General features: G+C 40.6%; 1 protein-coding gene across 2 annotated transcripts in view; it reads left to right on the plus strand.

Annotated features, from left to right (window-relative positions):
* The first annotated feature begins 112 nt into the window (after positions 1-112).
* Positions 113-13461, plus strand: part of PLA2R1 (phospholipase A2 receptor 1) — a 37135-nt gene continuing 23786 nt past the window's right edge. Inside the window, exons 1-9 of one of the 2 annotated variants that reach the window (XM_064434744.1) lie at positions 113-272; positions 3241-3624; positions 5843-6010; positions 7100-7273; positions 8412-8525; positions 9164-9307; positions 10287-10475; positions 11813-11970; positions 13332-13439. In XM_064434744.1, the coding sequence (XP_064290814.1) occupies positions 137-272; positions 3241-3624; positions 5843-6010; positions 7100-7273; positions 8412-8525; positions 9164-9307; positions 10287-10475; positions 11813-11970; positions 13332-13439 (1575 nt within the window). In that variant the 5' untranslated portion in view covers positions 113-136. Of the gene's footprint in view, positions 273-1768; positions 1925-3240; positions 3625-5842; positions 6011-7099; positions 7274-8411; positions 8526-9163; positions 9308-10286; positions 10476-11812; positions 11971-13331; positions 13440-13461 lie in introns of those variants that run through there. The other variant, XM_064434745.1, reaches the window with a different exon arrangement.

A 13461-nucleotide genomic window follows, 5' to 3' on the forward strand; every position in this document is an offset into this window, starting at 1 on the left:
CACGGGGGGAGCCGGCCCTCCCCTCCCCGACCGCCGGGGTGGGATCGGCGCTCTGCCCTCCCCGGGGCAGGGCCGGCGGCTCCGCTCCCGGCGCCGAGCGGAGCGGGGCGGCAGCGGCGGGCGCAGCGCCGGGGCCATGCCGGCCGTGCGGCTGCGGCTCCGGGCCGGCTGCCCCCTGCTCCTGCTCCTCCTGCTCCTCCTGCTGCTGCTGCTGCTGCCGGGCGGCCGCGGCGCCGCCGCCCTCGGCCGGGACGCGGTGCCTTCCCTGCGGAGTGAGTCACGCCTCGGGGTGGCCCGGGGGTGGGGAGCGGAGCGGAGCGGAGCGGCGGGCCCCGGGCACAGCCCTTGCCCCGGCGTGCCGAGCCTGCCGCCGTGCGGGCCCGCCGAGCCCCGGCGAGCCCCGGCGGCTCCGAGCGCTCCGGGACGAGCGGCCGGGGCTGCCCCGCCGGCTCTGCTTCGCGTCCTCACTGCTTCTTATTCCGCTGCCCATCGGAGTGCTCCGTGCACCCGGGGAGATTAGCGGTAGTTTTATTCTCATTTCCAGTAAATCTCAGTTACTTTCTGTGTTATCACATAAGCAGTTCTCTCTGCTTTTTTGGAGGGAAGGAAATGGGAGGTAAGGAGGAAGGAAATGAAGCTATCTTGTTCGCCTAGTTTTGTTACAGCCGTTTATTCCCGATTAGCTGTGTTGAGCCCAAGTAAACAGGAACTTGGAGGTACTGGTCAGCATTTAGCTCTTCATCTGGGGCTGAACATAAGCTCCTGGCTTCTCTTCTAGGAATGCGTTTCCTTTCACCTTGTCCTTGGGTGGAGGGGCATGGATGTAGAGAAGTGGATCTGTTCTAAAGACTGCCCTTCACCCATTCAGTTTCTAAAGCATAGATTACCTCCTTTCCTCTTGGAGTCTCTGGGGCACAGGGTTCCATTGCAGCTCTTCAGCTGCAGGACTTTGGGCACAGACCTCTCCCTGACACCAGGAGCTTTCTAACAAAACCCATCTGAGTGAGCAGCTGTAAAATGAATGATGTAGGCTTGCAAGCTCAGAAGAGGTGAACCTGGAGGCATTCCCAGGCTTGATGTTCCTCCAGTTATCTCATTGCCCCAGCTGAAGACAGAGCTGAGCTGGAGCTCCTGGAGCTGTCACTGAGCCTGCCATCTCTCATGTCTTGCTTCTGCAGTGAGCTGGCTGTTTCCTGGCAGTCTTCAGGCAAGCAAGCACAGCCACAGCTCTCTTGCCAATTTTCTATGTGGGGAATGGAAACCACATTTGGAAGGGGGCTCAAGAATTATGGTCTGGCTGTTTTTGGACAAGTTGCCCCAGAATGAAAAAGGGACGTTATTCACAGAGATCATCCAGATGGGTGGTTTGTGTACACTGGGAAAGAACCTTATCTTTTCTCAGCAGTTACTGCAACTCTTAAGGGCCTTACAGATAAAGGCTTTCAAAGGTTGAGAATCCTTCACCTCTGGGTTGTGGTCTTGCTCCCCTCACCCCAGGAAGGTGCTGTATGGGAGATGCTGTGTGCTGTGGATATAGGTGAACTTTGTTAAACTCACAATCTATGTGTGGATCCGAGTATCCTGGTGAATTAACCTCATTAATCAGAGTTTACTAGTGCTAACATCCCAGTTTTTAGTTACCTAGCAAATTAACAGTGTATTTTCTGGTCAGCAAAGATAAGACTGCTGTTGAAAAGACATACCCATAGTATGAGAGGCAGAAACTCTTTCTGGCCATGTAAATAGAGACACCTGTGTTGCCCCTGGGGGATTGGGTTGGATAAGAAGGGTGAAACCAGTGTGAACTGCAAAACCTCACTGGCTTTCACCTGCTGCCAGTCAGAAGGGCTTGCTCCTGCTCCATCAGACTGCCAATCTCTATGGCCATGGGGGAAACAGCCACTGTTAGCAGTGCCACCTCTCTGTAAGTCATAAGGTGTTTTATGCAGAATCTGTAACCAAAACCTCTCCATAATCCATATCCTCTCTGCTCTGCCTGTTGCATGCTTGTTATATTCTTGAGCTGATGTCCTGTGTGCTTGTTAAACAACACTGTCATGGTGCTGCTTGAAACACCTTTCTTTTTTAGGGCCACACCTAAGCTCTATGCACTAAACTCAGACACAGCATCTGAATGGTCCTCTGCATCTCATATTTCATTTGTGGGCTATGTCAATTTGAGAGGGACTTTTTATTGTCATAGTTAGTGCTTCAGTATGCTAGGTTTAGTGAATTACAGAAACTTGAAAGTATGCAGGGCAGAAATTATCACTGTAAAATTTGAAGGCAAAATGGAAGTGCTGCTCAGGTTCTCAACACATAATCTCCCGAGGCATAAAATAAATATCTCACATATAATGTGAACAGAACTCCTTGGGTTGTTTACCTTTGGATTTCTGGGTGAATCACGTAGCTGAGCTGTTGCAGGCTTACTTTTTGCTGATTTTCAGTTCCTCAGCTGCCCTCTTTTTTTTTTCAGTCTATATGATCAGTTAAACTTTTGCTCCCAAGACATTAAACAGCTGACTTTTTTCACATACTTACAACATGATGTCACATATTTCAGTGAATTTCTGTGTGATTCCAAAAAATCTGGGATGTCAGGCTAGCCCCACAACATCTGCTCTTGTGGAGGGTAGTCACAGATGGCTGAACAGTATGTATCAAATAGGAAAGGCATGGTGGCACTTGGCCACCAGTTCCAATGGTACAGATAAATCCTGCTATTTCTGTGTCCTATTGACAGTGCAACTTATTTTCTTTCTTTGTAGTTGCAGAGTAGAGAATGAATATGGCAATGTCAGTCTTAAAATATTTGGCATTTACTTTAATTGCACTCTCCAATCTACATTGGGAATATTTTCACAGTATACAGCATGACTTGTATTACTTAAACCTTTGCTTCATTACTGCACTGTCTTGGTGACCAGTGGCTTTTTTCTTTAAACATGACTGATGTTTTTGGGCACCTCTTGTTTTTGTTTGAGGTTATTTTTGGCTACCCAACTTGAGAAGTATTACTTGGTTGTATTTTTGTGAGCTTGCACGTAGTTCACATGTTTAGAAAAATCAGCTGGCAGTAAAATTAGACTAGTACTCCTTAGTTTTTTTGAGTGTCTAATGGACATTTTCAGTTTTCTTCCTAAATAGCTGCAATTAAAACGTTTGTCTTTTAATACTGTTTAATCAATTTCAGTATTCTACAGACTGAAAGTTTGTTGTGTTTTCTTCCCCTTACAGATAAAGGGATATTTATTATCCAGAGTGAAAATTCCAGCTTGTGCATTAAAGTGGACAGAGCTGGCCTTGTTCTGGAAGACTGCAGTCAGCTCTCAGAAAAGATGCTGTGGAAATGGGCATCCAACCGTCGTCTTTTCAACATAGGCAGCAGCACCTGTCTGGGGCTGAACATCAGCAAACCAGAGCAGCCCCTAACTATGCTTGAATGTGATTCAACTCAGTACTCATTGTGGTGGAACTGTGATGGAAAAGCATTAGTTGGTGTATCAGAGTTCAAATTAGCAGTTGAAAACAGTAAATATATTGTGGCCAAAAAAAAATCTGCTTCTCAATGGAAACAGTATATGTCCTATGATGAAGACCTTTGTGAACACCCATTTCAAGGTAAGAATAAAACTTGGCCATAGAAGCGTAGATAGGAAAAGTTTCAGAAGTTCTGTTGGAGGGAGATCAGGTGCTTATGATCCCTTCCAGTCTCTAGTGTGGTTTGGGCCTCAAAGTTTGTGGGGTTTTTCATGTGCAGTGGTTGAGATGATCACACAATTGTGTGTGTAATCTTTTGTTAAATTGACCCCCAAACCCACCAGTATTCTTGCAAACCAGGAAATGCTTATTTCAAACCACCTTTAAATTAAAAGGGTTACTAAGGATTTGCTGTTGCCTGTCCTGCAGCTTCCATTATCAGATAAACCCAGAGAGAGATAAGAAAGGATTTGGAGTTCCTGTCACTGAAAATCAGATTGTGTATGGACCAGTGTCTGCAATGTTCAGCACCTGGACTCTGAACAAGCCAAACTTTGAAACAGAGATCAGAAGTTTGATAAGTCCTGCTGAACAACCAGTGAAGGTGTAGGAATGTACATCATGATCCAGGTCTGAAGACCTGAACAGTTTTCTGTGTTTAAGGACTAAGATAAACCCACCGACTTCAAACAGCAACAGACAGCCTGTACCTTTACCCTTTCCTCAGCATTTCTGTAAGAGGGAGAGACCTGGTGTTTGCACACTGTCTCAGACTGAAGTTGTTGATTTCCCCACTTGAACTGGGTGTTTGGGTTCCAGATCTGGTCTTAGTGGTTTCTCCTGTAGATGTAGCTCAGCCTCTGCTCTCACCAAACTCCTTCTTTGGAACTTGTGATAACTGGGAAAATACTACAGTGCCCAACCTATTTTCTAAAACTTAAGGGAATTCATACTTAAGACCAGATGGAAAAATATATAAATCCATGAAAAGTCATACACATTTGCCATGTACACACAGCGAGATGAAAGTAGATGTGGTTTAGCCCTATTACAGCAACATCTCAGAGAGGTGAGGAGAGGATCAGCATTAGGCAGGTACTTCTAGCCTAGTTTTAGGACCAAAGTATTGAATAGTGTTGGCAAAATCTCTTTCAGGTTCTGTTTTCTACCTTCTACCACTACTCATGCACATGCAAAGGCAGCCCAGCCTGTTAGTCCACCAAGCAAGGGGTGTGAGGGATAGCTACCTTCAAAATAATAAATATATACATATATATATATGTAACTGTGGTAAGAGGTCTGTAGCAATTGAATTTGGTTTCTTGCCAGGACTAAGATAATCCCTCCATGGCTGGTAGCATTGTAGCAGGCAGACAGAAAAGCAATCCTGATTTATTTTTTGACCTGTTCCATGTATTTTCTATTCATTCACATCAGAAGGGGATTTACAATGTGTAAACTGCTCTTTTATATGTGCACAGCCAGCCATTAACTCTGGAAACCTCTAGGAACCTGGCAGTAAGTATTGATTCTGTAGTTGAAGGACTTTAGTCTTAAAGCTGTCAATGTGGAATCTTTGATAAACAATTTCATTCAAAGAGTGATTGTGGTTCTTTGACCTTTTTGAGAAGCTCTGAGGTTTAGGAAACACTCACTAAGGTAAAGCTGTTACAGCTTTCAGTTGCACTGGATTCTCTCAATATTTTGGTCCTCAAAGCACAATAGGAAAATATTTAAATATTTTGTAAGGCATTGATTGTGGCAACAGATATATGGAGCATCAAGACTTTAGCTATGTTATTATTCTCTACAGGATAAAAACTTCTTTTTAAAAGTCTATTTAGTATTCCTTTGTGTTGTACATTTCCATTCCCAAGGAATGATAAAGAGATTGGAAAACACATTAGAAATCCGCTTTATAAAGAGTGGGAGAAGCAGGAGAATAATGTTAAATTACTTATCTGTCATAGACTAATAAATAAGTAGAATTTGCATCTGAGTGTATACTGATTTAACTAATTGTTGTTTCATGTGGTTGTTCTGAAATGTAGATGCTGACTTTGTGTTAATTGATCACATTTTGGGGTCTGTGGTTTTGTTTGGGATTTTTTTTGTTAAGGGAGTAAGTTACAAGAATGTGCCTCAGTGACAAATTTCATAAATTATTTCCACATTCTATTTACTGAAATTATGCTGCTCACACTTGTAATGCTCTCATCAATTTTAAATTAAAATTTAAAAGCCACTTTAGACATTTTATTTTTATCACTGCTGCTAAATACAGGAATAATGACATACGGGGGCAAAAAATTTTTTTGTGGTCTGCATTCTTTTAATCTCCGCATTTTTTTTTTTCCAGAAACATACACCTTGCTTGGAAATTCTTTTGGTTTCCCATGCGTTTTTCCATTTAAATATAACAACAAGTGGTATCATGAATGTACCAGAGATGGAAAGGAATTTGAGTGGTGTGCCACAACAACTCACTATGAACAAGAGGAAAAATGGGGGTTTTGCCCAAATGCTGGTAAGATGTTGCTTGTCTTCTCTCTCCCCCCTCCAAAAGTTTGTTCTTTATTAGTAATACTAGATACAGTCTGATTTTGGATTACTTCCCTTCTGTTAGAAGGGAATGTCTTTTTAAAAAGCTGGGTTTACTCAAGGGAGACTTGAATAAATTTGTTATAGTTCATCATTTGACCTTTGAGACTCAAAGTCCTCATCACAACAGCAAGACCAGCAGAAGGACCTTATTCTGTGCAGCCCACTGACCTTACCCTGCAGCCAAAGCCCTCTGTCCTAGTGATACACAGGCAGCTGGTGTGGAACACATAACCTAAGGGCTGCTCTTGCAAAGTCACCTTCTGCTTTGGACTGCCTTGCATCTGGCATATTCCTTTTCTTCTGTGCACTGCTTGGATATGCCTTGGGCCTAAAATACTAAAAAGCAATAGCTTTAAAAATTCTTGCTGTTGAAAAGATTTTGGGTGTATAATGTTTGTGAATATTTCAGCTTCTTGTGTAAGTAAGCAAAATAGTGTCTTCTGTCAGTAGAAGTGGTTTGGAAAAGCCTTTCCTGCTCAAGCTACATTTTAGATTTCTGTTCAAAGCATCTTAAAAACAGCTGTAAATGTGTCTCTGTAGTGAGTATTTCTGGGCAGCCGTTAAAATAGATAGTATTTGTAGCCTTGCTTATCCTTTTTAATTATAGGAAGTTTATTCTTTTGAGTACAAGGTCCAAGGAGATCCAGTGAGTGTTGCCACAAGTTGGGTGAGGTGTTCACAGTTTGTATATTTCAATGTTCGGCTTTCGAAACAAATGATTAGCCAGAATAAATTAAAATGTAGCTGTGTTGGCTTCAAGAGAGTTGTGAAAATCACCACCAGCTGCGGACCAGCTCCTGAGTGTTTTATCAACCATACGAAATTTGAAGCAACATTTTATTTCATTAGTGCCCTATTTCCCTGTTTGTGTTAACAAAGTAACAGAAAAGACAATCATAACCGTGCTTCCATTGGGATACTGCTGTCATTAATTAATTAAATTGTTCAAGGTGTTGTGTTTCTGATTGGTTTGGAGTCTTGGGCAGCTGGTGACAAATCTGTTTCTGAGTAGAGAGTGGCTGTGACATCTTTTGGAAGAAGAACCCCAAGACACACATCTGCTACCAGTTCAACCTGGCGTCCGTGCTGAGCTGGCGCGAGGCTCGGGCTGCCTGCCAGCTGCAAGGAGGGGACCTGCTCAGTGTCACCAGCCCCGACGAGCAGGACTACATAAGTAACTTAAGCAGTGAGTAGACATTGCTCTGGGGACCTTGTAGGAAACCTGTAGTTAGATTTTCTCCTTACCTTGCAAAGGGATAAGCTTTGGAGCCTAATACCCTGTGTGATGTCTCTCTCATTGCTGCTTTGGGGCTGTGTCGTGTCACACACCTCAGCAGAGCTGTTTGAAAGAGCAAGGATGAAGGTAAGTCCCCACCTTAATAAACTGAAGTGCAGAAGTGTTGGTGTTACATGAGGGTGTCATTTTCTCCATTCTCCCTCCCCACAGAGATTCCCATTCATCTTGAAGCTGTGGTTAGGGAGAGTGTTTGTGTACTTTGGAGAATTATACATGTGTTTACCTCCTCTGCAGTGTACCTTGGTGTCCCTTTCTCCTGCTAAATTTTCCTTGTAAGCTAGACTTCACTAAATGGGAATGATAGGAATATTTCTGCAGGCTTAAAGTAAATGTCCAGTATGGAAAAAATACCGGCTCTATAAATATATGTTACTCCTTCTCTGACAAGCAATTTGCTTTTCCCCTTGGAGCAAATGTCTCAAACTGTGCAGAGCCTTCTGAAAGCGAGGATTTAATGGATGTTTTAGTGTGAGTGGAGAAAATCAAGTGGAGGAATGGGTGGTGGAGCTCTGATGCAAAGGTTGCCTCAGATTTCTTGTTCATTGCTTCCCACTATTGCTGGTTTTCAATTGAAGTATATAAGCTAACAGGAAGTTTTTAAAATTATTTCATTGGCTTTTTGATATGCCTGCAAGGCTGTAAAGGTTTCTGAAAGTTGTTTGGTTTATGAAAAGCTGAAACAGGCCAATGTTTATGTAAACAGGCTAGCATTTATGTAGCTGCTTGTTTTAAATTTAACTTCTAAGGTCAGCAACAACTTGTGCAGGAAGGGTTTGCAGAATGAGTGGCTTTTGAAGAATTTCAGGTTTCTGAGTTTATTCCTTTTCATCTCTGTGTTGATTAACCAAGTAACTGACTTTTTCTAAGGACAGAAAAAAAAGCCAACCAGCCTGAACTTTCTGAAGACTGCTTTGAAGTTTTGTTTTATTCAAATTGTAACAAGTCAGGACAGCAGGTCTATGCCTATAGATATTTTAAAGCTTGGGGAAAGCAAGCAGTATTACTTTGTTTATTTTTTCTGTTTCAGGTCAGTTAAATTCCACAGACATGATGCTGTGGATGGGCCTGAATCGCCTGGATGAAGATGCTGGCTGGCAGTGGTCAGATGGAACACCACTCATGTTTGTGAACTGGAGAGCAAGTACTTGATGTTCCTTTTGCATATGTTATAGCCCCATAATTATATGCTGTCTATATCTGCAGCTTGGTACAGCACTGCTGTTCCCACAGCTATGTTTGAAAGTTGGATTAAGTTAATGACTGCGCGTTTTTTTGGTAGAAGTATTTATTCATATTCACAAACTGAAAGCCTTTCTATGGATATAACATCAAGTGAGACCTATCTCTTCAAAGCATGAATGATCTAGTAATTTTGTACTTTTAAATATGTTTTGAGGTTCCAGTTGCATTTTGAAACTGTAGCTACGTTCATGGAGAAAAGGAGTTTCAATTTGTTTATGTTAACAAGCTAATTACCATTAGCATATTAACGTGAGTTTAGTGACTTGGTTTGCTAAATTTTGAAGTCTGTCCACCAGCAATTATAGACACTTGAGCTTGTTTCAGCCTCTCATCTGAGAGCAGCAGCCAAGGAGGCATTGCCACACACTTAGTTCATGGTAAATGTTCAACTGCCCATAGTACTAGCATAATTACTAAAAACTTGGGTATGCAGGGATGATTATACATTAATTGAAGTAGTTGCAGAGAACCTTAAAAAAACATTTTACAACTAAGAACTGATTTATAATTTTGTGCTTCTCAAAAATGTGTCTGCAGATGTCTCTGATAACCGTTATAAAGAAAATCATTGTGCGGTGATTAATCCAAGATTAAAGTATGGCTGGAACAGTTATCTGTGTGAATCTGGATTGCCTTTTGTATGCAAAAAATATTTAAATAAGACAGAGCATGAAACACTGGGTAAGTGTCTCAGTGTTACTGTATCCTATTTGTGGGTGTGCAAGGCGAGAAAGAGAAGCCACCTGGCTAAAAAGTCAGCAGAACAGGGTCACAGCTGCACTGAATGTGTGGGTTTGCTAGTTTAAGTTGAACACAACTTACTTTAACTGATGTAATAACAATTTCTTCTGTTTAAATTCAGTCTTTGAAAACATGTTAAGAGCCTTAGAAAAAACAATTTTAATACAAAAAATATTTACTTAATTCCTTAAACCATCAGTATGCTCATTCCCTTTTATATTATAATAGCAGCCACACTTAAGAGTTGCAAAATAGGTTTTCAGTGTGAATGGAATTAACCAGTGGCACACAGAGAAGAAAGCTGTATAAATGCAGCACAAAATTTGCAGGGTTTTTTATGATATGCTATGTTTTTGATATGCCAAAAAAGTGTTGTACATATCATTCAAGTGTTTATACAATGAGTATAGGATATATAGAGCGTAGAATGTCTCAGGCTCCTGTTCTGTGAGGAAGTTAAAAACAGGGTTTAGTTTACTCTAACATAAATTTTTGGTTTTGTAACAGCTACTTACATGAGTTTAGCTCCTTCCTGGTAACTTAATGTTTAGCAGCTTGTTTCAGATAGTGAGGAAAGACTATCCAAACTTTCTGTAAGTAATGCATCTGAAAAAGCTTTATCTGTCTTTGAACCAGGTTCAGAGGTAATAAGGGAGATAAACTGTGTTTTAAACTGAATTAGTGTTTGCACTAGTCCAGCAGCCTGAATGGTTCAATCATCAAATAAAGTGGAAGAAATTTCAGTTTGCTTGGTAGGTGATGATCCGTAGAGCAGGTGTTTTGGCCTCCTTAAGTCATCTTGGAAAACTCTGTTTTCAGCATTTTAAGGTTAAAACAATATCTCTGAATGTGTTATGAACATTGCGTAAGCTTGGCAATTCTGTCTAATGTATATGAACCTTTGTGTGCTCACTTGAAGATACATGGCAGTATCATGCCACTCGTTGTGACGCTGGCTGGTACCCACACAATCGCAACTGCTACAGACTGCATGAAGAGCAGAAGAGCTGGAACGATGCTTCTCTCTCATGCCAGAGTGAAAACAGCAGGCTCATCAGTTTATCCTCCATGGCAGATGAAGAGCTGCTCCTTAACTTGCTTGAAAGTGGTGAGTTTGGGGAGTTTCAGTGTGCAGGTGTTTCTTGAAACGTTTTGTGATGCTCTTTTGTGCAGCTCTTTAACTTGTTACCATCTAAGCACTATATTACGTTACACACCCAAATGATGTTGGCAAAAAAGAAATCACGTTGCATGCCCATTCTAGGAGTCTTAAAAATGCATAGTCACCTTTTCCAATAACCATTCTTAAAATAAAGATATGACTCCACAAAGCAGACACAGTGAGGCCATAGTAAACATGCTAGCTTTTGTCTTTTCCTGCTCTTGCCTGGTTCCTTGCAAACTGTTGCAAAATATACTAGAGCTGTGCTTAGAAGCAAAACCAATCCAGTGTGTCTTTGGCTTGCAAGCTGGCCTGATCCACACTGCAAAATTGCTGCTGTTACTACGAGGGCAGAGTCCCCTTTGATGCCAGCAGGGTGTATCAAAGCAGTTCTGCTAGTTCACGTTGTCCTGAGAGGCAGCACAATTACACAAGGAACTTAATGAACAAGACCTCTTTGATGCAGCAATGCATTTGTTGTCATAACAGCAGCAAAGAAAAGTGAGTGTTTTCTGCCTGCCGCTCACACCAGTGTGCTGACAGAGCTGCACAGTTTGGTTTTGAGTTTTTCTTGCAGAGCTGGAGCAGTGTCATGTGGAGATTTGGAGATTAACTTCCATCATCTTCCTCACCTCTTTTAAGACCCTCCATACATAACAAATACCGTTATTTACAGGATGCTGTAATGTATATATGTAACTGTTCTCAACTCGAATTCAGCTTCAGTCTGCTGCTTCTCTCCAGCCTGCTTCAGGCTTCTCTTCAGGAGAAAGGCTTACATGCCTGAAAGCCTGAGTGCTTTTTCCCCTGTAGTAGCTGGTAAAATAAGACTTTACATCCAAATTCAAGCCTTGTCTCTCCTTTATCTGTCAGATACTGGCTACAACTGTGCTCTCACTGCACCCTATAACTCTAAGAGAAACCTAAAGCTGAGTGTGCCATGGAAAATTATATGAAGAAATATTTCACTCCCATGACAGTTTTTCTTCCCCATACACTTCAAGAAAGTGCATATGCTCTTAATTTGTATTTTTTTTAGGATTTTAAAGCATATTATCATGTATGTTGATTCTGTTTTTGAAGTTATTTAGCTTTCAAGAGCAGTAGAACATAGTCTCATCAGTAAGTTTTCCTAAAGTTTATACGGCTTTTATTTTTTTCCTGAAAGAATGACATTCCTATAAAAATCCCATTAATAACTTTTAATGATGGTGTCATGTTAGAGGAAAAACAGGTTTTATCAACTTCACCATTAAAATCTGAACTCACTTATTCTTTTACAGAAAATGTAACAGAGACATGGATTGGATTATACAGTAATAACACCCCTGTTCTTTTTGAGTGGTCAGATAGCACCCCAGTAAAATTCTCTAACTGGCACAGACAAGAACCCAATACCTTTCAAAGAACAGGACAACTCTGTGTTTCGGCACAAGGACCTGTAAGTTTTCTTTTTAAAAGAATTAGGCACTTTTGTTTTAGATCATAGTAATTTTATTTCTTGCTGTGCAAACTTTTTTAAACCATGACCTGGAGCATGACTTTGTTTTTGATTCGTAATGTATTCATGTTATGATAAATGCAGTACAGCCTTTAGAAACCAATGCATTCTTCAGTACTGATGCACAGAAAATCACAGATTTTGAGCTTACTTTCAATAAAAAGTACTACATATATAAAGCCTGGCAAATGGAAGAAAACAAGTATGAGTGGGTATTTTGATAAAGTAATTTAAAATTCAAGTAGTGTGTATCATAATTTATGATGCATAAGTTCTTGTCTTGAAAGTTTCAAATTTATGTTTTGAAAAACTTTCAGCTGTGCCTGTATTATCTTTGTGTAAATGTCTATAAATTTTATGGAGTATCTTTCAAAACAGTAGTCTAGGTCTAAAAGAAATATAGAAGTTGATAGCAGGAGATTGATACCAGATGAGTTAAGGGTTGTAAAACAGGAAAGGATGTTAAAACAACACTGTCCTGTCTTGTTGGTATTCATGGCAGTGTCTATTCTTTTGTAAAGTGGTCACGCATTTACTTTACTTTTGCAATTAACATAACTTAAAACTAACCAATACATGGCTTGCATAAGTAGCACTATAATTTAATTTTTTTTTGCAAAGTATGTTTTGTCTGAGTGTGAAAACTGTATCAAGAGTTTCTGTTGTCTCTACAGTAGTGGGTCCAGGTTGCAGTCTTTAACTTAAGGGGAAAACCAAGACAATTACAATGACTGGGAAAACTCTGTTCCTACTGGAAACAGAAAATAGGACTTTGGAACAATGGGGGGTTTTAGATTCCAAAATTGTATTTTACTCAGTTTGCAAGTGTAAACAAACAAATGAAAATGTAAAATACAGAGGAAAAGTAGGTGTGAGATAAAATTTTTCAAGCCTTATTTTTGGTATATGTCCAGTGTGTACAGATGTGTGAAAATTCTATGATACCATGTTTGTAATATCTTAAGTAAGGACTGTTCAAATACAGAGATTAATCTCACAAAGATCTGTGATAGCTAGAAAGAAAATTGCTCTGGCATGGCCATGGTGTTAGTTAATTAAGATGCTTTACATCCTGAAGACTGAGTGAAAGAGACAAACCCATTTGTATGATTGATTTTGGATGTCCTGCTGACAGTGTTGGTAGAAATAAATGAACCATCTAAGGATAAGTAAATGGAGTGATAAAAAATACTTTTTTTTGGTGAAGAATTAAAAGAGGAAGAGAGAGTGTGATCTAATGTTTGTATAGATATACATGAGAATATGTGTATATATGGAATATACTCTCTTTTATTCCTTAGGAAGGACATTGGAGGATTAAAAAATGTGAAGACAAATCTTACTATATCTGCAAAAAAGCAGGGGAATTTAATAGTGTCTCTCCAGAACTGGAATCAAATTGTCCAGAGGTATGTGGGTTTGTGGTTGTTT

Source organism: Passer domesticus, chromosome 10 (assembly GCF_036417665.1).
Source record: "Passer domesticus isolate bPasDom1 chromosome 10, bPasDom1.hap1, whole genome shotgun sequence".
NCBI lineage: Eukaryota > Metazoa > Chordata > Aves > Passeriformes > Passeridae > Passer > Passer domesticus.